Below are 24,353 nucleotides of genomic sequence, written 5' to 3' on the forward strand. Positions count from 1 at the left end.
CAAAATGTGAATTTCCTGTGATCTATGTGATCTATATCTTCCAAAGTATTAACAAATTTTCAGCCAAATCCAAATTTCATAACTACTTCCATTAAGTTGGTTGGTTCTACATGATCAAATGATGGTAATGATTTTTTAAATTGAAACATCAATTTTCAAGAACATCACTTCTCTACCTTCTTGAAAAATAGTATTTTAAGAATCAGATGCTATCTTTAGTTTTTGCTGTCAGGTGCTCCTTTGCATTCAGATCAGGTCTCAGCAAAATAATGTAGCATTTGGGAATGAAGATGCAGCCCAGGAGCCCAGCACTGGAGGCCAAGATGGAGAAAACCTGAACGGCTACCATGGATTTCCCCTTGGTGCTCAGGTAGGTGGGCACAAAGGACACCCAAACACTGCAGAAGACCAGCATGCTGAAGGTGATCAGCTTGGCTTCATTGAAGGCCCCAGGAAGCTTCCTGGCTAGGAAAGCCACTGTGAAGCAGATGGCCGCCAAGAAGCCCATGTAGCCAAGGGCACCATAGAACATGGCCACAGACCCTTCGTTGCATTGCAGGATGATCTCTCCAGGCTGGGAGTGCATGTCAGAGTCTGGGAATGGTGGCGAGATCCCCAGCCAGATCATGCAGATGACAACTTGGACACAGGAACAAGAAATGACAATGGAGTTGGCCAGACTCTTCCCCAGCCATCTCCTCACTGAGTTCCCTGGCTTGGTGGCCAGGAAGGCCAGAACCACAGTGATGGTTTTTGCCAACACAGAAGAAACAGCAACAGAGAAGATGATGCTGAAGGCCATTTGTCGGAGAAGGCAGGTCCCTTTCCTTGGCCTCCCAATGAACAGGAAGGAGGACAAAAAGGAAAGCAGGAGGGAGACCAGGAGGATGTAGGAGAGGTCCCGGTTGTTGGCTTTGACTATGGGAGTTTCGTTGTATTTAATAAAGATTCCTAAAACAAAGCTTGTGGCTAAGGACCCCAGTAGGGCAAGGGAAAGTAGGACAACCCCCAGAGATTCTTCATAGGCTAGGAAGGTGATATGCTTGAACACACATTGATCTCGGTTCTTGTTTGGATGCTGGTTTTCTGGGCATTTTTTGCAATGGTCTGCATCTGCAAAAGAGAGAGAGAGAGAGAGTAATATCTAATATACTGGATTCGGCCAAGCCCTGAGCAGTATCTAGCCTCTTGGGAGAGATTCAGTCGTAGACCAAGTCAGTCTGGGACAGCCACAGATCACTACAGGTATTTAATTAGGTTTTTCTAAACATTAGCTCTACCCCAAAGAAATTTGGGACAGATTCCAGGGCTGGTGATCCCCAGCTTGGCCTCTGGCAGGTTGGGCTGCTTGGAGCCCCCTATACCAGGGCCAAAAGGAGGACCAGGGGTCTGTGCAGAAGTCTAATATCTACCCTAGGTCCATAACAATCTCCCTCCTTAAGGACCCCGGAACAGTTAAGTCTAGTCAAAGACAACTAAGGGATGCAGCATTCATCTCGCTTCAGGCCGAGGGAGCCGGTGTTTATCCACAAACAGCTTTCTGGGTCATGTGGCCAGCATGACTAAACCGCTTCTGGTGCAAAGGGACACCATGACGAATGCCAGAGCACATGGAAACACCATTTACCTTCCCGCTGCAGTGACACCTATCCATCTAATTGCACTGGTGTGCTTTCGAACTGCTAGGATGGAAGAAGCTCAGAGAGAAACAGGACCTCAGCCCGTCACGTGGTTTCAAACTGCTGACCCTTCGATCAGCAAGACCAAGAGGCTCTGTGGTTTAGTCCTCCCTCCTTCACATTTGATCAAAGGTATTTTTTGGAGTAAGGATGAGTAGGAGGGCTAAGAAGTGGGAAATGGGTGGGCAGCCATTTAGTGATTGACATGTTTATATCCTCCTTTCCCAATCAGCTTACTATATTTATATATATGATGATGATGATACATTTTAGAACAATATCATAAACTATAATCATAAAAAGAGATTGATGATGATGATGATTTGAATCACCCGGTTCACTCCCACACATGAAGCATACCAGCCTTGTCCTGCCCAGAAATGGTTTTGAGAGATTCCTGACTGAACCCTTCTCTCTTCCCCAAGGCCAGCCTTTCCCTTGGAGTCACCCACCTTCCTGAGTGGAGATGGTCCCTTCTGCACAGGGAAGACATTCATAACAGCAAAGAGGCTTCCCTTCCTGAATCACCTTGACGGATCCAGGGCGACAGCTTTCCACACACCTGGAAGTAGGAAGGGTCTAGGCACAGAGACGAAGAGCGTCAATGAGAATTGTTGTTTGAGGCATAGTATCTGCTGTAGCATCTAGACTATAGCTTGAAACTAAGCATTTCCCATCACTGTCCATTACATGAATTATTCATGATTAAATTCAGAAAAAAACAAAGGACCTCCATTAAATAAAGTTCTGTATATGGGCCATTCACTACTGATAGAAATTCATGTAACAACCGAAAAGCAAGGAACCCCCCTTTCCCCATACACACAGTTTAACAAGAAGCCTCCTTTGGCACCCAGCTGAGCAGAGGAGCTGTAGGAACTATCTGGAACAGCAGCCCAGTGCTGGAGTTGACAGGCAACTGAGGGCAGCAGCCCACAGAACAGGGAGCGCTTATTAGAGCTCAAGAAAAGACAGCAAAATGACAGGCATGATTCCCACTCCCCGTCACCTGATTGAGCCACTTGGGCCACACAATGGCCTCCTGGTTGATGGAGCACTTCAGGTCTGGGGATCCCTGTCTGTCGATACTCCCAAACTTCACTCTGAGGACGGATTTATTGGGGAACACCACCCAGTTCACAATGTCCAAGTCGGCTGCCAGCTCCCCGTTCTCATCCAAATACACTCTGTCCATGGAGGAATTGTAGAACTGGGTGTTTCCTAGGAAAGGGTGGAGCTGGAACAGAAGCAAAGATGAGAGCATTTAGAATAAAGGGAAGCATAGGCCCCTGTTTTGCTGGCCCAGAAATGGAAAGTGAGCGAGGTCCCAGCTAAAGAGGATTGGCAGCTTAAGTGGACAGAATATGCAGAAATTGGAGATTTAACATACAGAAGAAGACAGCAAGAAGAAGATACATTGAAAGAAGAGTGGAAAGCATTTATTGAATATAGGGAAAATAACTGTATGCAGCTGAAAATGGTGGCAGCATTAAGATAAACTCAACCACATAAATAATGTTTGATGGATGTAAAAGTAGAAAACTGATTTGAATGGTTATAACAAAATATAAGGGATGTATAAATGAACCATGGAAAGAGAAGAAGGGAAGTCATCGGATATTTCAGAGTTTGTAAAATGTTTATTTGGAATTGTTAGATTGAAAATTTAATAAAAATTATCTAATAATAATAACAATGGAAGCATACTGACAATCCACTTCCCCTTTGCTTAGGGCTGGTTGCAGACTCAAATAGTCATGGAGGGATCTTGTCACTTTTGGTTCATACTGTTTTCTCTCTCTCACACACCACAATCTTAAATTCAGTTCTCCACATCTCTGAAGCATTTTTTAAATAATAATAATAGAAACTCATCAGAATTCTTCAGCATATCTGTGTGATTTTCTCCTAGTAAGCATGTTTTTGAAGGATGCTGCCCCCTTGGATTGTTTCAGAAATTAGGTTTGTTTTCCCTTTCAAGGCAAGCTGAATGAAATCTCCAATATGGGCTTCAGCATGGAAAGGCAGGAGCTTGGTGGAGGGAGCAGAGAGCCAGAGCAGAGTCAAGCGGGTGTCAAAGGAAGAGAGACTAAACTAGAGAGACTAGATCAATGTCATCTCCCCTGCAAAAATAATTCCAACTTGCGGGGAAAGGAGAATTGGGCACATGATGGGAGCAGTTGCTCGGGGGGCTGTGCAATGAGGCAAGGATAAGAATAGCAAACAGAAATGAAAAATGTATATGTATTAAGGAAAGTTTATTTTTTATATATAAATATTTTTATTGATTTTTAGCATACAAAATTATAAAACGTACCACACAGTTTATCACAAATACATTCTTCTAGGACTTCCAACAGCACCTCTGATAATCCTCCATCTGAATCACTTCTTATAACCTTTCTTAACTTAATATTGCCTTTACATCTCTGAAGTGTAGAGATGTATTAAGGAAGGTTTAAAATGGAAAATGGGTAATGTGTTTTGCAAACTTTGGGTTTTTTCCATAGTAGTTTTTTTCTAAAGGGCTCTGGGCTCTTGCTGAGATTAAGATTAACTAACTGGTTGTTCTTCTCTGCCAGCTAACATTTGAGTGTTGTAACCTTAGATCATGTGATGAAGGTATTGGATTGCAATATCTCCTTTTTGAAGGGAGTTGCCTTTTTGTTTTGGCTCCAAAACTCAACAGAGTCAATATGTAAAGGAAGCTCTCCTGAAGGTAAGAGAGAGAGAGAGAGAGAGAGATCCCGAGCCTGTGTTGGACAGAATGATGTTCTCATTCTGTTATTATGAGTTCTGCGAGTAAAGAGTGAATAATACATAATACTTCTATGCGCCTGGGCAATAATTCATTTCCAAAAGGAAATGAATGCTTCTAGTTCTTATGCTTCCAATCATTTCAAACTGCACAATACTTAATATCTGCAACACTACAATCGATTGTCATGTTCAGTTGAGAGGTCTATGAAGGGAAAGAAAATACCTGCCATGGCTGTAGCCTTTGAAGTCCCATTCTCTCAGTTCCCCTCTGCTTAGATTTAGATGAATATGCAGCATTTAAGGCACGAGCCACGGCTTGCACAGTGTTGTAGATCATGTAGCTGTCTAGAGAGAGGATTCTTTCCAGATCATCTTGGGGAAGCTGCTCCAGTTTCTCTCTCTCTCTGCATCTTGTCCGGCCTTTCACTGAGAATGTATGCTTTGAATAGGAGCAATTAAAAGCATCCTCCCAAAACTTCTTAATACCAAAGAAAAAAGGTAGAAAATCACCGTATTTTGCCCCTTTACTTGTCTCAGTGAAGAAGGAAAATATACCATGGATGTGTTGGAAAGATATGTCATTATACATCAGTTCCAGGGCGACATCCCACAAAACTGTTGTAATGAAGATTTTCCCAAAAATGGATTTCATCCCTATGTCAAAAAACTGTTGTATAATGAGTAGTCCATCTAAGAAATAAGTCATTTCCCCGTAGTAAACAAATACATGCACTTGCCTCCACTTGCGGAATGGAAGACGAGGAATGTATACTCCATTTTTATTCAGTCCTTGGATGCTTTGTGAGATGACAACACAGACACCTCTCTTGATGAGCACGGGTGTCAAGCTCTTCAGGAACCTCTCTCCATTGTCGGTGTCTGGTGCAAGGAGGCCAATCAACGTCCATCGGAAGTGCTGGAGCAGCTTGACAATCCCTGGGTACAGGGCTTCTTCTTTGGGGACCATCCGGTAGAAAAAAGGGAAATGCCTCTTATCATTCAGAACATGAGAGACAAAAGCATAAGTGACCTGGGAAGAGAAGGAAGATTTGGATCTTGTTTGATTTCAGATCAAAGCCTAAATATTTCTAAGCCCAACATGAGATTGGGAAGGTCTTCGGAAGGAGGAAGGTCTATTGCAAGGACCCTTTGGTGGGAACAGTGATTTCCTTGAAGGTTGTGGCAGCCGTAAAGAAGGCAAATTTGAGGCTAGGGATCAACAGGAGGGTAGTTGAAAATAAGACTGCCAATATCATAATGCTATTATACCTCTCTCCATTCCTACCTGTGGGATTTTATAGATGCCCAACACGTTTGAAATCTGGATGGAGTTTTGAGAGTCGGACCCTTCGAGAACAGCCAGTAAGTTAGTCTGTTTACCACAGCTGTAGTTTGGAAAGTTCAGCTGCCCAATTGACAGCATGTCTAGCAAAGCATCATAGGTCACCCTCCCATCAAAAAAGTTCTCATGGATGCTGTAGCCCAGGGTGATGTTGGGTAACAGCTTTTGATTCTGGTTGATCGCTTGAATGGCATACAAGAAGGAGAGGAGCTGCCAGTACTTTGTGGGTCCTTTCCTGGGGGGAGAAATTATATACATGCCAGCACTGTCCAAGTAATATTTCTGTTCTACCGCTAATATTCAGCTCTGCCTCTCTTTCAAATCAGAACCAGTGAAGGCAGTGAAGGTCCTGTGTGAGTGTCTGGAGGCGGATGGAGGTTGGATGGCGGCTAACAGATTGAGGCTGAATCCTGACAAGACAGAAGTACTGTTTTGGGGGACAGGAGGCAGGCAGGTGTGGAGGACTCCCTGGTCCTGAATGGGGCAACTGTGTCCCTGAAGGACCAGGTGCGCAGCCTGGGGTCATTTTGGACTCACAGCTGTCCATGGAGGCGCAGGTCAATTCTGTGTCCAGGGCAGCTGCTTACCAGCTCCATCTGGTACGCAGGCAGAGACCCTACCTGCCCGCAGATGGTCTCGCCAGAGTGGTGCATGCTCTAGTTATCTCTTGCTTGGATTACTGCAATGCGCTCTATGTGAGGCTACCTTTGAAGGTGACCCAGAAACTACAACTAATCCAGAATGCGGCAGCTAGACTGGTGACTGGGAGTGGCCGCCGACACCACATAACACCAGTCTTGAAAGATCTACATTAGCTCTCAGTACGTTTCCAAGCTTTTGGAATGGGACACTAAAGAGGACCAGTTAAATTGTGCTATGATAAAATGGGCGAAGGATGTGGGACATAATATATTCAAAGTGTTGGTGCTGACGTTTAAGCCCTAAATGGCCTCGGGCCAGTATACCTGAAAGAGCGTCTCCACCCCCATCGTTCTGCCCGGACACTGAGGTCCAGCGCCACGGGCCTTCTGGCGGTTCCCTCTTGGTAGTGGCACCCGCCCAGATGTCAAAGAGAAGAACAGCTAGCCGACTTTTAGATGACATCTGAAGGCAGCCCTGTTTAGGGAAGCTTTTAATGTTTAACAGACCACTGTATTTTAATATTTTGTTGGAAGCTGCCCAGAGTGGCTGGAGAAAGCCAGCCAAATGGGTGGGGTATAAAATTATTATTATTATTATTATTATTATTATTATTATTATTATTATTATTAATCTAAGACAGTGATTAAAAGATCCAGAAAGCACTATCATAATTCTGCTTTGAGAAAGTAGATATTTCCCCCCTTTATATTAAACCTAAGGCAAAAAGACACACTTCTCCTACCATCATTTTTCAGAAAAATCCTGCAGAATCAGCCCAAAGGCTCATCTGTTCCAGAATTCTCAAGGTGGCCAACCAGATGAACATGGAAAACTGAGAAGCACAAGAACTCTTCCCCTACTTGAGATTCTCAGTTACTGGTACCCAGAGGCATAGTGCCTGTGACAGTGAATGGAGAACATAGCCATTGTGACTGGAAGCCGCTGAGAGCCTCATCATCCCCTAATTTATCTGCCATTGGGATCTTCTAATGTTCTTAAAAGCAGGTACCAGATAATGAGAAAGGCTGCTGAAAGTAACTCGAGATGAGTTGGATCTCATGGAAATGGTACCAAGTGGAACATCAGGAACTCCATCCCCACAAAAGGTCTTACCAATAAAAGCTGGTGGAAGGACATTGGCTAAAGATATGAGGATGAAACACAGTGTTTGTGGCAGAGATGACCCCACTGATGAGGTGGTCTCCTGGCCTGAAATAATTAGGTGAATCTATCTTATCCCTTTCCAAAGACAAGAGGCATTTTGTCTTCAGTTTCCCACAGTCCCCATAAGGCAGTAGAAGCAGTAGAACGAGGACCATCTTTTTCTTCCCAATAACAAGCACCTCTTTTATGACTGCTCCCTTACAAAGAATTAGAAGCCTTTTGTTGTGGTCCTTGCAAGATGCAGTAACCTTCTTCTTACTAACGGAGCCCTGCAAAGGGGTCACATCTGAAGTGGAGAGAAGTCAAGCCAACCTCATTCTGGTGCAGTTATCATCTGTCCTAAATCTCAGCCCCCCCAAGTTTTGGGTGGCTCAGGAGGCATATATCTGCCAGACCTTTCTGCCTCAGATCCATAACATCACGTTTAGTGGACTCAAATGTGGTCTTTGGAAGCAAGAAAACCACACACACTATCATTTTGATAATTATACAGAGAAGAAGTACCACCTCTGCAAGTTCCTAAACACTTTATGCAGCTCAACCTGCAACTGCGGGGCTGAAGAAAAACATGTTTGCGAAAACTCCAAGATCTGCCTCCAAACTGTGAGATGCAAATGCCAAAGATTGGTGAAAAATACCAAAATTAAGAGTTAGAAGTTCCCTGAACTATCATACGTGAGCTCTGGCAGAATCCCCCCCCCCCCCCCCGCACAGATGCTAACACAGGATAGGGCTATTCTGATGGATTTGAGAGGTGAAAAAGGGAACTGAGATTTCACATAAAGACAGAGGTGATTCAGCAGATTTTTTTGTAGGTTTTTGTTCTTGTTTTTATTATATACTTTTTGGTCTTATCCTGTATTTTTATGCTGTGAACCACCCTGAGATCATTGGGTGAAGGGCGGTGTACAAATTTAATAAAGAAACAGACAAACCAACACTTGCACTTCCAAAAAAGCTTTCAACAAGGTGCCTCCTGGGTAAGCTTAGTAGTCATGCAATAAGAGAAGAGGTCCTCTGGTGGATCAGGAATGGAAGTTGCAGGAAGCAGAAAATAGGTTTAAGTGGATAGTCCTTCAAATGGGGGTGTGTGGTGTCAGATGTTCTTGACCAAAAGCTCGCAAGGACAATCTGGCCACATCATTTTGCACCAACTAGAGATTCTGCACCAGACCCAAGGGCAGCCCCAGAAAGAGTGCATTGCAGTAGTCCAGCTCCAAGTTTTCCATTACTCCAGTGGTCAGGCTATTCCTGTTCACAAACAGCCATAGAGGACACATGGGTCTCTAGTGACAAAGGTGTATCCAAGAGTACCCCCAAACTATGCACTTGCTCCTTTAGAAGTGGGAATCATCCAAAGAGCCTACAAATTGTGTGTCAAGCTCCTGTGTTCCTGTCACTCCCTAAGTGATGAAAAACCAGACAAGACAAGAGCATAACATTGGGTCCAAATGAGCCACAATTCTATTGATTACAGATGTGAATGGTTTGGCATCGGTATTGCGTATAGCCATTTATTCCACCCAGTCCATCTACTGGGGGTGCATCTAAGGGTAATCCACACCTGCCCCCCTCATGACTTACATCAAGTAGGGGTAATCACTGAAGGGTCCCTGTTGTAGGAGTGCTATGGCCCTAGCCCCCACCTGGGCATCCGGACAGAAGCAACTCCTCACAGATCCCTTTAACAGGATACCCTTAACCAAGGAGGGGTGGACAGAGGCTGTAACCTCCCCTCCAGCCAAGACTAAGGCTTACCCAATGCCTAACCTCACAAAGTTGTGAGGATTGCTATGAGGAAGGCGAAAATCAAATGGCCAGGGCCAAGTTGCCAAATGGAAAAATTCCTGCCAGGTGTTAGATTTCTGTTTATGCCGCTGTGCAGTTTTTGGAGTCACAAGACTCTGTTTACATTCCAGACTGTTGGAAGTCTCACGGGAGATGGGAGACGGATGTTGTTATTATTCGTTTCCTGTTTCTTTGTTCCAATTGGTTCTCTGCCTTCACAGAGAGCCGATGCATATTCTTTTCTATCCTGCGTAGCTAGAAATAAATCGTAGCAATGTAGCTCATATATTTCTCGTCCTTCAGCTGATGTTTGTATACTCTGCAGAATGGGAACGTGCTTAGAGCCTCATCAAAGGTTTAGGTCGTTAATCACTATCAGAGTAGATGACGAAGAATGTCCGAGGAGGAGTAGCTCGGTTGTGCAGAGTTCCGACACCAGGCCCCAAATATGGCAGCTGACAATGTTCATAGGAAGATCTTAGTATGGAAATAAGACATATGAAAAAGGGGACGGAGGGTGGGAGATCCAATGACAAACGTCCGCAATTTGGTGCCCTGCTGGGGAGGGTTGCAGCCTGCCTGCGGATTGATCAACAGTGCCAGGCTTAGGTGCAGGCATTCCGCAGGGGGTGGGCCCAACCGGCCAATAGGCATTGCTTGGCCCCGCTCCCTGGGGGGATAACTTGGGGATAACTCCTCCCCAGTTTGTTGTTGGATCAGAAGTTCACTGTGCCACCCATGTCCCTAGAGTTGTGTTTTATCGGCATACTGGTGGCCCCTTGCTCCAAAACTCCTCATGACCACACCCCATGACTTCATATAGATTTTAAATAGTGTATAGATCTTAAATAGCGCTGAGGAGAGAAGAGTACCTTGCAGCACCCCATAGCACATAAAAAAAATTTTTTAAAGGGCAACCCAAATGATCACAACATGTCAGGGAATAGTCTAAAGACGACGACTGGGGAATGCATTCTATGGCAGACCAGTTTCCTGTCCGATGGAGAGATGGAGGGGAAAAGTCACACACACACCCTTTTTCACAGCGTGTTTAGAAGTAGAGAGAGAGACAGAAGCTGAACAGCTGAGGGAGGAGTTGCCCAGGTATGAGATAATGACAAGGGACCCCGAAAGGAGGGGGCAGCTAGTTGAGATGTCACTTGAGAGTGTGGGGAACCCCCCTCACCACAGACTCGGAGGATTGAACATATCAGAGAGCAAAGAAGTCAGAGGGGGGGAGGAACTTCCCATTGGGACCTAAAATGCTACGGAAGTCGGAAGGAGGATTTAGAGCAGCCAACTGCCCCCCTTGCGGAGAGCTGTGTATTTCTGCTTGCAACATGGTGCTGTAATAAAAGGACTATAAATAGATCAACTGCTTGTTAATTCTTATCTGTGATATTACCAAAGGGAGAGGAGAACTCTCCATGCCTGACACATCACTCTTCCCCCTTCCTTTACTTCTCATGAAAACTCAAGGGATTTGTCCAAAGTTCTACTTTGGGTCCACTAAAATGGACCCCATTTTTGTTTTTTAAAGATATTTATTAAAAGTTTTATAGTTACAGAGAAAAAATATAAAAGAAAAGAAGAAACAATAAAAAAATTTAACAGACAATGCATCAAAAATAGAAGGGGGGGGGGGGGGAAAAGAACAATACATCAAAATAACAAGAAAAAACCAAAACATTTAAAAACACATCCAATTTCCATATCTTTATCTTTCATTTAATTATTTCCTCGACTTCCTCACACCTCCTTTTTTGTATTCTAGTTCAAATTAGCTAATTCAGCAAATCCTTTCCCTCTTTCTTAATTTTTTGTTCTATAGTTTATCTTAACACAATCTAACTTTAAATTTTCCACTTCAACCCATTAACAATCAGTTTTTGCTTAATTCTTTATAACATTTCTGCTAAAACCATATACCTTCCTTCCAGTATTCTTCTAACATTCATTAATTTTGCAATATTCCTGTAAATATACTTTGATTTTTTTCCAATCTTCTTCCATCGACTCTTCTCCCTGGTCTCGGATTCTGCCAGTCATTTCCACCATTTCCATATAGTCCATCAGCTTCATCTGCCATTCTTCCCGGGTGGGTAGATCTTGTGTCTTCCAATGTTTTGTGATGAGTATTCTTGCTGCTTTTGTGGCGTACATAAAAATGATTCTATCCTTCCTTGGCTGACCATGCCCAGGAGAAAGGCCTCTGGTTTCTTCAAAAAGGTATATTTAAATACCTTTTTCATTTCATTATATATCATTTCCCAGAAGATCTTAATCCTTGGGCACGTCCACCAAAGGTGGAAGAATGTACCTTCCGTCTCTTTACATTTCCAACACTTATTATCGGGCAGCTGATAGATTTTTGCCAGCTTGACTGGTGCTATGTTCCACCTATAAATCATTTTCATTAAATTCTCCTTGAAGGCATTGCATGCCGTAAACTTCATACCTGTGGTCCATAACTGTTCCCAGTCAGCCATCATAATATTATGCCCAACATCTTGTGCCCATTTAATCATAGCAGATTTCACCGTTTCATCTTGAGTATTCCATTTCAGCAGCAAGTTATACATTCTTGACAAATTCTTAAGTTTGGGTTCTAACAATTCTGTTTCTAATTTTGATTTTTCCACCTGGAAGCCTAATTTTTTGTCCAAATTATATGCCTCCATTATTTGATAATAATGGAGCCAATCTCGAACTCTGTTTTTCAATTTTTCCAAACTGTGCAATTTTAGCCTGTCTCCCTCTTGCTCCAGAATTTCCCAATACTTCGGCCATTTGGCCTCCATATTGAGTTTTTTCTTTGCCTTCGCTTCCATTGGTGACAACCTGTTAGGATAATTAGTGAGTCCAAGTACTGCCCATAAATCTTCCCAGACAGATTTATGGCCCCCTTTGAAGTCCGGCACGCTTCCGCCGCGTGAAACTCTGTTGTAAAACACCTTAGCAGAATAAGCGCAGCATACGTGTGATAAAGGCTTGAGTAATGAGAAAGGCAGATTCTTTCTGTAGCTTCTTTTATTGTTCCCAAAAAACACTGTAAAAACAGATCTCACGCTCCCCCACTCTGGAGCTGCATTTTAGCTGTCCTCTCCCTGAGTACAGCTCAGCAGACACTGACACTTTCGGTTTCTCACAGAACACACAGAACATTCCAGTCTGCTCACGTCACATCCTGCTGGCTCACTTCCCAGGCAATCCCTCCCCTTTAGAGCCGAGGCACAGCAGTTTACCTCATTACTGCTCTCAACACCCCCTCTTGCCTCGGATCGGAGGGTAGAATCGACCCTTGGTCGTTCCAAACCTAAACCCACGCAAAACTCTCCATGTCTCTGGAAGGAGAGTGGCTTCGTTAAGCCATCGGCTAGGTTCTTTGCAGAGGGACAATACTTCAGTGCTACTAATCCCTCTTGAACGCTTTGACACACATTTCGAAAGCGAATATCTAAATGTTTCGTTCTCGCTTTGAACTGTCCAGACTCTGCCAAACGTAGGCATGGTTGATTGTCTTCAAACACACGTATTGGTTGACAATCCACCCCACAGATTTCTTGCACTAAGCAAGCATAGAACTCCAGCTCTGTGCATATCTCTGAAAGAGCACTGAACTCAGCCTCAGTGGATGAGAGCGCTATAAGACTCTGCTTCTTGGATCTCCATCCAACTACTGAGTTCCCAAACTTAACCACTAGACCAGACACAGATTTGCGGTCCTTCATGGAAGCCCAATCTGCATCCACATAGCCGACCAGCTTGGCTTCTCCCTGTGCTGGCAACCTAAGACAAAGGTCTTTTGTTTCCTGCAGATATCTCAGAACTCTCTTCATGCCATTCCAGGCATGCACACTAGGGTTTGATGCTTCCCTGCTGAGCAGATTGACAGCAAAAGCAACATCAGGCCTGCTCCACTGGGACAAGTACAACAAACTCCCTAGGGCTGACTGAAACACTTCAGTATTCTCAAACACAGCACTGTCTCCTTGCTGGCTGTCTTTCACAAAATTAGTTTCCATTGGACTCCTGACTCCTGCACAATCACTCATTCTCATTTTCTGCAGCAATTGCTCAATTTTACCTCTCTGACTGAGCAAGAAACTTCCATCTTGTGTGCGTTCAACATTGACACCAAGATAAGTTCTGACAGCACCAAGCTGTTTCAACTTGAAACGTTTCCCTAGATCTTTGGCAAACTTTTCTGCCTGTTCATCTGTTGCTGAGAAGAATAAAATGTCATCTACGTAGACCTGTAGAGACTCTTGGGTTGCACCTGAACCCCTCAAATAGACACAACTATCAGCAACACTTCTTCTGAAACCTAACTCTTCCAAGGCTTCATTCAGGCACATGTTCCAGTTTCTGGCAGATTGACGCAAACCGTAGATAGATTTGTGCAACCTCCACACAACATCCTGCCTCTTGGTCTCAAACCCTGGAGGAGGCTTCATGTACAGCTCCTCCTGGAGATCTGAGTTTAGGTAGGCAACATTCACATCAAAGTGGTTTACCTTCCAGCCACTCTGTGCCGCACAAGCTAAAAGCGTTCTCAGAGTCTCTGCACGCGATGTCGGCGAATACACTTCCGTGAAGTGTACTCCCTTCTTCTGAGAAAATCCACGTGCAACTAATCTCGCTCTATACTGCGGCTGTCCAGTCTCTGTGGGTTTCAAACGGTAAACCCACCTGCAACCTACTGCCTGTTTGCCTGGTGGCAGTTCAGTGAGTGAAAACACGCCTAGATCCTTCATGGACTTCAACTCTTTGTCCATTGCCTTGTGCCACTCAGCTGCTTCTTCCTCAGGTAAACTCTGAATATCCTCAAAAGACTCAGGTTCACATCTAGCTGAACCTACCCAGACACCTGAAGCCTCATACCGATCAGGAGGTCTCCTTGTCCTCGCTGATCTCCTCAGTGTGACCCTTGCTTCTTCTTCCTCAACCTCAGCATCTTCCCCCTCTGACCTGCTGCGCCTTTTGGGCTTCACAGCTGGTTCAACGGGTGAAGAAGGCTCACTCTTTGGTTCAAGCTTGACTCTTGTCAGAGGAGGTGTTCTAGGTTCCCCCCTCTGAGGGAGTCTAAGTTGTCCCTGTCTTGGACTTTGTTGCTCTTGACCTTGGTCCCTTGCAACTACTTCATCATCCTCCTCTTCAGCGTCTGAGTCATAGGACTGTTGCATAACCACCTCTGGGTTTGTGTGCAGACGATCCCAGCCTGCTTGCTCACAAAACTCTGCACTATTACTCACAACCAGTCTTGACTGATCACCACTGGGGTACGCAAACCTCCAGGCCTTTGAGCCAGGTTCATACCCTACAAAGATCATTTTTTTCGCTCTTGGCTCGTCTTTTCTGCGTAGAGCCTTTGGAATAAGCACCCAGGCTTCACAACCAAACACACGGAAGTAATTAACCTTGGGCTTTTTTCCATGCAGTAAGAAATACGGTGTATTTCCCACACTAGAGTTGTACACTCTGTTCTGTGTATGTACCACATACTTCCAAGCTTCAGACCAGAACTTTTGGGGTAGCTTTGAATCCCAAAGGATTGCAGAAACTGCCTCTTGCACTGTCCTGTTTTTCCTCTCTGCCACACCATTCTGTTGCGGAGAGTAAGGAGCAGTGAGTCTGTGGCTAATCCCCTTCTCCTTGAAAAAATCTTGCAGAGAAGAGCCTGTGAATTCCGAACCTCGGTCACTCTGAAAGCCACGCACTTTGGTGGAATACATCGTCTCCACAGCTATGATCCAATCCCTAATCACTTTAGCTGCCTCAGCTTTGGTTCTCAAAGCAAAGGTCCAAGAAGTTCTCGAAAAATCATCAACCAGAATCAAAGAAAACTTTGACTTCCCCAAAGATTCCACCGCCATTGGCCCACACAAATCTGCATGAATCAACTCAAAAGGTTGTGTGGTACGTCTCTCTGATTTCGGATAGGAGCAAGTTACAATCTTAGATTGCTTACATGCATTGCAATCTAAAAACTTGTCACAACTCTTAAAGTCACACCCTTCAGTTAAACTTGGTGCTTTTCTAAGAAATGACCAGCCCAAATGAGCAAAGCGTCTATGCCAAATATGGGCACAACCATTGTGGGGCGCTACATTCACACATTGCCCCTTGGCGTCCTCTGCGTCTTCTTCTCCTGTGGACAAAGACAGGTTAACAGTAAACAAATTGTCTTTGGCATGCACTGTATAGACATGTTTGCCATCCTTGTAGAATTCGCACTTGTCACCTGCAAAAGAAACTTGAAAGCCCCCTGTTAGCAAATCATGTACACTTAACAGACAATTGGTCAAACCAGGCACTGCAAAAGCCTTAACTTCATGCTTAAGAAAAGGACAGTAAAACAATCCTGTCTCAGTCAGTCTCTTTCGGCTTCCATCCGCAAAAGTCACATATTTTTCAGTTTCAACTGGCCTGCAATCTCTCAGCAGACAGCCAGATGTCACTAGCGAGTTTGACGCTCCACTGTCAATCACAACAGTCAGTGAGTTGTGTTGTTGACATTCCTGGGTCGCCATAGCAACAACCCCCCTCTCACTGCCCCCTTGGCTGGGGCCTGTGTTGACTTTCTTCACTGTAGCCTTTGTTGCAACTCTCTCAGTTGCCATGGAGACTGGACTTCTCTCACGCAAGTCCACCGCTGTTATCTCTCCTTTCGCCAGATGGTTGACCTTGAAGGCTTCCACTGTAGACGGCTTCCCACGGGAAGATTTCTGTGCTCCTTCACGTAAACAACTAGTAGTAGCCTTTGGAGAAAGAGGCTTCTCTGCGCCGTTGCTTCTTTCTGCCCCCCCACTCTCAGCACCCCTGGGGCTCCCAGGTCGACAACCTGCACCCCCTCTGGTGGGTCTGGTGGGTCTGGGGTTCCAGCTTGGGCTTGGCCCCTCTCCAGGCTTCTCAAACAGAGACATCTCAGCATCAAAGCAGCTCTCTGCAGCAGCCACAGCAGCTCTACTGCCCCCCTCTCTTGGGAGCTTCTCCCAGCTGCTCTCAGCTGGACTCTCGGCGCCATCTTGGCTCTCTGCCCCTTCTGGTGTCGCAGCAGCCACGTCTTGGCTCACTCCTGCTTCACAAGCTTCTTGGAGTGCTCGCCATGCTGCTCTAGGCCTCCCAGCCTCCCACTTAGCTCCATTGAGCCTCTCAAAGGGGATATTAAAGTTTTCTGAAGCTGCCTGAGCCATGGCCCTTCCCTTCTGTAGGCTTATACTCACTCAGCCAAAACCGGGAGTCTGTGGGGCTGTTGACTCCTTGCGTCTGAGTCTCTCCGCTGTGCCTTTTGAAGATCTGACACGCGATCTCAGCCCTCCGCAGCTTCAAAGCCTTTTTCCACACGTGCTGAAGTCCATAACCTTGTTAGGATAATTAGTGAGTCCAAGTGCTGCCCATAAATCTTCCCAGACAGATTTATGGCCCCCTTTGAAGTCCGGCACGCTTCCGCCGCGTGAAACTCTGTTGTAAAACACCTTAGCAGAATAAGCGCAGCATACGTGTGATAAAGGCTTGAGTAATGAGAAAGGCAGATTCTTTCTGTAGCTTCTTTTATTGTTCCCAAAAAACACTGTAAAAACAGATCTCACGCTCCCCCACTCTGGAGCTGCATTTTAGCTGTCCTCTCCCTGAGTACAGCTCAGCAGACACTGACACTTTCGGTTTCTCACAGAACACACAGAACATTCCAGTCTGCTCACGTCACATCCTGCTGGCTCACTTCCCAGGCAATCCCTCCCCTTTAGAGCCGAGGCACAGCAGTTTACCTCATTACTGCTCTCAACACAACCATCTTGGGGTTTTATTTTCTAACAAATCCTTGTATCTTATCCAAACATTAAACAATGCTTTTCTGATAATATGATTCTTAAAGGCTCTATGAACTTTAACCTTGTCATACCACAAATATGCATGCCAGCCAAATACATTGTTAAACCTTCCAGATCTAAAAGATCAGTATTTTCAAGAAGCATCCATTCTTTCAGCCAGCAAAATGCGGCTGATTCATAATAGAGTTTAAGGTCTGGCAGGGTAAATCCACCCCTTTCTTTAGCATCTGTTAATATCTTAAATTTTATTCGAGGTTTCTTGCCCTGCCAGACAAATCTAGAAATATCTCTCTGCCACTTCTTGAAACAATCCATTTTGTCCACGATTTGCAATGTTTGAAACAAAAACAACAACCTTGGCAATACATTCATCTTTATGACAGCAATTCGACCTAACAGTGATAGTTTCAGATTTGGCCATATTTCTAAATCCTTTTTCACTTCAGACCAGCATTTTTCATAGTTATCCTTAAATAAGTTCACATTTTTCACAGTCATATTAACCCCCAAATATTCCACTTTCTTAGCCAATATTAATCCTGTCTCCTTCTGAAACTTTTCTCTCTCCATCGCAGTTAAGTTTTTCTCTAAAACCTTAGTTTTCATCTTATTTAACTTAAAGCCTGCTACCTGACCAAAATCTTGAATTAATTCCAATACTCTCTTAGTACTAGATTCTGGCTCCTGTAAGGTCAATACCAAGTCATCAGCAAATGCTTTCAATTTGTACTGTTTAGCTCCCACTTGAATACCTTTAACTGATTGGTCCCTTCTTATCATGTTTAACAGAACCTCCAGGACCGATATAAAAACCAATGGAGAGATTGGGCACCCTTGTCGTGTTCCTTTCTCGATCTTAAATTCTTCTGTCACCACATTATTCACAATTAGTTTAGCCTTCTGTTCTAAATAAATTGCACCTATACCGTTTCCAAAACCTTCACCCACCCCCATCCCCTGTAAATTCTTTTTCATAAAACTCCAAGAAATGTTGTCAAAGGCTTTCTCCGCGTCCACAAATATCAAAACTGCTTTGGTGTTGATCTTCACTTGGAGTTTTTCAATAATATTAATTATATTCCTCGTATTATCAGACAAGTGTCTGCCCGGGAGAAAGCCCGCTTGATCTTTATGAATTACTTCTGCTAATACTTTTTTAAATCTTTTAGCCAATATAACTGCAAAAATTTTGTAATCCACATTAAGCAGTGATATGGGGCGGTAATTCTTAAGTTGCGTCTTTTCAGTCTCTGTTTTCAGTATAAGTGTAATATAGGCTTCTTTCCACGACTCAGGTGCCTTTTCCCCCTCCAATATGTCATCACAGACTTCCTTTAAAGGTTGTATTATCCATTCTTTCAAAGATCTGTAATATCTTGAAGTCAGTCCATCCGGTCCTGGAGATTTACCCAGTTGCATATTCTTAATGGCCCCTTCTATTTCCTGCACTGTAATTTTATGGTTCAACATTAGCCTATTTTCCTGAGAAATTTTTTGTAGTCCATTAATTTTCAAGAATCTGTCAATATCTATTTCTTTCTGCCTCTCCTGCGTATATAGTTGTTTAAAATACCTCTGGAAGCACTTTCTAATTTCTACTGGATTCTGTATATTCTTTCCTTCCACTTCCAAGTTCGTAACTGTATTAAGTTTTTGTCTTTTTTTCAATTGCCAGGCCAGAAATTTCCCACACTTATTTGCCAATTCAAATGTCTTTTGTCTCATCTGTCTAATCTTCCATTCTATTTCCCGATTCATCATTTTCATATATTGTACTTGATATAACTTTATTTCTTTCAGAATCTCTTGCGACTTTGGTTTCACCCTCTTTTCTTAATTGCATTCTGTTGTATCAAAAAAACCTCTCATAACCACCTTGCTTGCATCCCAAATTACTCTTTTTTCCACTGTAGTATTCATATTTATCTCAAAATAGTCTCTCAGAGTTTTTTGGGCCTTCTTGGTCACTTCCTCATTCCTAAACAGGGCGTCATTCATCCTCCATCTAAAGGAACCAGTTGGCATCAATTTCATTTCCATCTTCACAGCATTATGGTCGGAGCAAGTTTTAGGGCTGATTTCTACTTTATTGGTCTTCGGGGCCAGTCCTCTGGTTACCCAGATTTGATCAATTCTTGTCCATGTCATCTTAGCCTCAGAAAAGAAAGTTCCCTCTCTTCCTAAAGGGTTCTTTGTTCTCCAAATGTCAACTAAATCCATATTTTCAGTCATGTCAAAAAAGGTTTTTGGTAATCTGCCATCCTTGGTGACTACCTGTCTCTGTGCCTTGTCCATATTTGTAGACACTACTCCATTCATATCTCCCATCAAGATCATATTGTAATCCATATAGTCCATCAGGGTCTCATGTAACTTCTTAAAAAATTCCGATTTTCCTTTATTTGGTGCGTAAATGCCTACTATCAAAAATTTCTCTCCCTGTGATTGGATTTCAATTGCAACGATTCTTCCTTGTTCATCTTTAAACATAAATTTCGGTGATAAGCTCTCTCTTGCATATAGGACTACTCATCTTTTTTTAACTTTATCTGATGAAATAAATTCTTGGCTCAATCTTTTATTTATTAATATCTTGCTGTGCAACCTTGTCACATGTGTTTCTTGCAAACAAATCAAGTCCAATTGTTCTTTTTTAAGTAGGTGAAAGACCCTCTTCCTTTTTTCAGGGGAGTTAAAGCCATTAATGTTCCAGCTTAATATTTGCAATGCCATAGTGTAGTTACTGTAGTTTTCCTCCAACTGCACCAAGTGCTTGCTCTTCTTCCGTCGGTGGTGTGTTCGTTAAGTCCAGTCCGAAGTTTAGTGTTGCTACGTCCAGAATTCCTCTTTTGGTGACTCTCTATCAAATGCTCTTTGATAGAAGTAGAAAGAGAGACAGAAGCTGAACAGCTGAGGGAGGAGTTGCCCATTGAACATATCACAGAGCAAAGAAGTCAGGGGGGGGGGAAGGAACTTCCCATTGGGATCTAAAATGCTATGGAAGTCGGAAGGAGGATTTAGAGCAGCCAACTGCCCTCCTTGCGGAGAGCTGTGTATTTCTGCTTGCAACATGATGCTGTAATCAAAGGACTATAAATAGATTAACTGCTTGTTAATTCTTATTTGTGATGTTACCAAAGGGAGAGAACTCTCCACGCCTGACACATCACTGTTCCCCCTTCCTTTACTTCTCATGAAAACTCAAGGGATTTGTCCAAAGTTCTACTTTGGGTCCACTAAAATGGACCCCATTTTTGAGAGGAATGTGAGGTGACATCCTGCTTCTGATTCAGTCAATGAATAATTCAACCAAACAATAATGCTCTCCACCTGATTCAAGGCTTCTTCAGACACCCTGCTGATTCAGCATTCATCCTGATTTACTTGATTATGTGGTGCTCTTTGATAATGATGATAATAATAATAAAAATAATCATAAATTTTATTTATACCCCGCCCTCCCCAGCCAAGGCCGGGCTCAGGGCAGCTAACAAGCAATAATAAAAACAAGTTGAATGAATACAATTAAAAGCAAGATTAAAATACAACATTAAAATGTTAAAAAGGCAGCCTCATCATAGGAGGAGATGGGAAAAGAAAGAGGGCGAGGGAATCAAAATGACTCCAAGCCAAAGGCCAGGCAGAACAACTCTGTCTTACGCACCCTGCGGAAAGAAATCAGATCCTGCAGGGCCCTGGTCTCACCAGGCCGGAGCCAGTGTTGAAAAAGCCCTGGCTCTGGTTGAGGCTAATCTAACTTCCTTAGGGCCCGGGACCTCTAGGGTGTTGCTATTTATGGACCTTAAGGTCCTCCGTGGGGCATACCAGGAGAGGCAGTCCCGTAGGTACGAGGGTCCTAGGCCGTGAAGGGCTATAAAGGTCAAAACCAGCACCTTAAATCTGACCCTGTACTCCACCGGGAGCCAGTGCAGCTGGAAAAGCACTGGGTGAATATGCTCCCATGGCAGAAACCCCGTGAGGAGCCTCACTGAAGCATTCTGCACCCACTGGAGTTTCTGGAACAGCTTCAAGGGCAGCCCTAAGTAGAGCGAATTACAATAGTCAAGCCTGGAGGTGGCCATTGCATGGATCACTGTGGCCAGGTCGGGGAGGGAAAGGAAAGGGACCAACTGCTTGATGCAGTGAAGGTGGGGAAATGTGTTGGGTTGAAATAAACAACAGACGAGTGACAAGTGTCATACGGGAGGCATCTCTCGAGCATGTCTGAGAGTCCCTTTTATTGAATATTACAGCATTGCCACGTATGTGCTTGTTGCTGATTGGTTAACACAAAGACAAAGCAAGGGTTGCATATAGGCTGCATATAGGCATTAATCATCAATAGGTTAAAGGTTGGGAAAGGAACACAGAGTTAGACAGGTATGAAAACCTCCTTGTTAAACTGTTACTATTGATTGATATTCCCATTCATAGATGTGGTCAACCATGCATTAAGAACAGGTAACCGAACATTCTAGGGTGGGTGAGCACGGAATGCTTCAGCTCAGCATGTGCAGAAGCAAAACTTCCCATCAAAAATGGAACATTTGTGGTGATTTGTGGGCAGGGAGATTATAAACAGTGAATATTCATTGGAATATCCACCCAGATTTGAATAAGAGGGGTTCACATGCCTTCCTCCTCATCATTTAATCATTCTACACTTTTCTGTACATTTTTGTGTAACATTCAAAATTGCAACCCATTTTTCAAAGGGGCCTTTCTTGCACTATAACTGCAGGAAAACAAAGTTCTGCCATGCGCTGGAATCCCTCCTTCAAAATACTGACTGTCTGGAGGCACACTCTGATTTCATAGGTTCCAGTTGCCCCCATATGCCAGGACCATGAACTTAGGTGCTTCTCAGTTGAGGTGCAGCAGCAGCTGATGCTTAAGTCCTGACTGAAAATGAGTATGCTGCAATTGAGAATGTTATGACTGTGCAAATTGGCTTTTAAAAATCCAAACCTACAAGGGGGTAAATAATGCAGCTGACTGTAAACACAGCTGAAACGCAATCTTATGAAATGTTCATGATGGTCAAAGTTGTGGTCACAGTTTCACTATGGTGTCAGTCCACTTTCAGTGAGGCTGATGGGCCTTTCCTCTCTCCTACAGGTCGCTAATGGAAGGTATTTGAGCATCTCAGCGTGGTCTCATTTTATTTTCTGTGCTGGAAACAGCTGAGAGTTTAGATACAGCAAGAATTAGAAATGTTGTTTTCATTCAATGTAGGGCACTTCTTCATTCCAGTGGCTATCATGGGAAATTCTGGAATGTCCTGTCCTTCCTGGCTGCCTCAGGTTAGAAATACTACCTCGGGTTAAGAACTTTGCTTCAGGGTGAGAACAGAAATCACGAGGCAGCAGCGGGAGGCCCCATTAGCTAAAGTGGTGCTTCAGGTTAAGAACAGTTCCAGGTTAAGAATGGACCTCCAAAACGAATTAAGTTCTTAACCTAAGGTACCACTGAAAACTCAAGAATTACCAACAGTAAAAGAATGGCAGATGAAAATGATGGATTTTATGGAGCTAGCCGTCCGCGACCAGAAGGAGGAGGAACACCACGAAGAATGGAATAAATTTAATGATTATTTAGCTAAATTTGTTAAGCTAAAATAACAAATAGCGTCGAGATACTCAATGGGCTTAGGATTGTATTTATGTTAACTGATAAAATAATATGTTTAATACAAGAAGGAGAAGATTTAAAGATGTTAATGTTTAATTTAAAGGGTATTAAAATTGGGATTTGGAAAACCGTTATAAGGATATGCAATGAAATTCAACTAAGGGGAAACGAGGCAGTCGTTTTACAAAGTAAATAACTGTTATTTTCAATACGGTTATGATTTATGTTTGTTATGTTTTGTTTGTTTTTTGTTTTTGTTTGTCATTAATATTGTAAAAACCAATAAAATTTTTGAAAGAAAGAAAAAAGTTTCAGGTTAAGAATAGACCTCCAGAACTAATTAAGTTCTTAACCTAAGGTACCTAAGGTACCACTGTATGAGTTCTTTGATGGCGGGTGAGACCTGACCTCTTTCTGAAGCTCTTCCCACATTCCAAGCACTGATAGGGTTTCTCCCCTGTATGAATTCTCTGATGGGAAGTGAGATTGGTGCTGTGATTGAAGCTCTTTCCACATTCAAAGCACTGATAGGGTTTCTCTCCAATATGAATTCTTTGATGGAAAGCGAGACTGCTGGTGTGACTGAAACTCTTCCCACATTCCAAGCAGTGATAGGGTTTCTCCCCTGTATGAATTCTTCGATGGGAAGCGAGACTGCTCCTCTGACTGAAGCTCTTCCCACATTCCAAGCACTGATGGGGTTTCTCTCCAGTATGAATTCTTTGATGGGACGTGAGACTGTCCTTTTGACTGAAGCTCTTCCAACATTCCAAGCACTGATAGGGTTTCTCCCCTGTATGAATTCTTTGATGGGAAGTGAGACTGTCCTTTCGACTGAAGCTCTTCCCACATTCCAAGCACTGATAGGGTTTCTCTTCTTTATGAATTATTTGATGGGAAGTGAGACTGTCCTTTCGACTGAAGCTCTTCCCACATTCCAAGCACTGATAGGGTTTCTCTTCTTTATGAATTCTTTGATGGGAAGTGAGAGTGCTCCTCTGACTGAAGCTCTTTCCACATTCCAAACACTGATAGGGTTTCTCCCCAGTATGAATTCTTCGATGGGAAGCAAGACTGTGGCTGTGACTGAAGTTCTTTCCACATTCCAAGCACTGATAGGGTTTCTCTCCAGTATGAATTCTTTGATGGGACGTGAGATGGGTGCTCTGACTGAAGCTCTTTCCACATTCCAAACACTGATAGGGTTTCTCTCCAGTATGAATTCTTTGATGGGACATGAGATTGTCCTTCCGAGCGAAGCTCTTCCAACATTCTGAGCACTGATAGCCTTTCTTCCCGCTTTGAGATCTTTGATGGGAACGGGAACTCTGACTGGAGCTCTCTCCATACTCCGAATTTTGATATGGCTTCTCCACTGTGTGGCTTTTGTCATGGTCTCCCCCATTCTTCATTTCCAATTCATCACCACCTACAACAAAGACAGAAACTAATTAGATCCTCAGGAAGAAATGGAGCCCCCAATTATTTAACAATGCTAATGAACATTTGTGAAAG

At 43.6% G+C, this 24,353-nt stretch overlaps 3 protein-coding genes across 5 annotated transcripts in view; 1 reads left to right on the forward strand and 2 right to left on the reverse strand.

The window, feature by feature from the left end:
• Positions 1-24,083, reverse strand: part of LOC310670826 (uncharacterized protein) — a 51,123-nt gene extending 27,040 nt beyond the window's left edge. The window contains exons 1-2 of one of the 2 annotated variants that reach the window (XM_083426606.1): positions 23,201-24,083; positions 22,547-22,664 (exon numbers count right to left, since the gene is read on the reverse strand). In XM_083426606.1, coding sequence (XP_083282732.1) covers positions 23,201-24,076 — 876 coding nt within the window. In that variant the 5' untranslated portion in view covers positions 24,077-24,083 and the 3' untranslated portion in view covers positions 22,547-22,664. Of the gene's footprint in view, positions 1-22,546; positions 22,665-23,200 lie in introns of those variants that run through there. The other variant, XM_083426607.1, reaches the window with a different exon arrangement.
• Positions 1-24,353, forward strand: part of LOC310670646 (uncharacterized protein) — a 306,280-nt gene that overhangs the window by 52,327 nt on the left and 229,600 nt on the right. The gene's annotated exons all lie outside the window — the stretch shown is intronic.
• Positions 201-4,884, reverse strand: LOC310672771 (vomeronasal type-2 receptor 26-like; the record flags this gene model as incomplete). The annotated part of the gene is made up of 4 exons (XM_083430423.1): positions 201-1,113; positions 2,132-2,258; positions 2,689-2,916; positions 4,663-4,884. Coding segments are annotated over 4 exons (1,488 nt in total), but the record flags the coding sequence as incomplete, so codon positions are not given.

Source organism: Podarcis tiliguerta (genome assembly GCF_965153285.1).
Source record: "Podarcis tiliguerta genome assembly, chromosome: 2".
Lineage (NCBI taxonomy): Eukaryota > Metazoa > Chordata > Lepidosauria > Squamata > Lacertidae > Podarcis > Podarcis tiliguerta.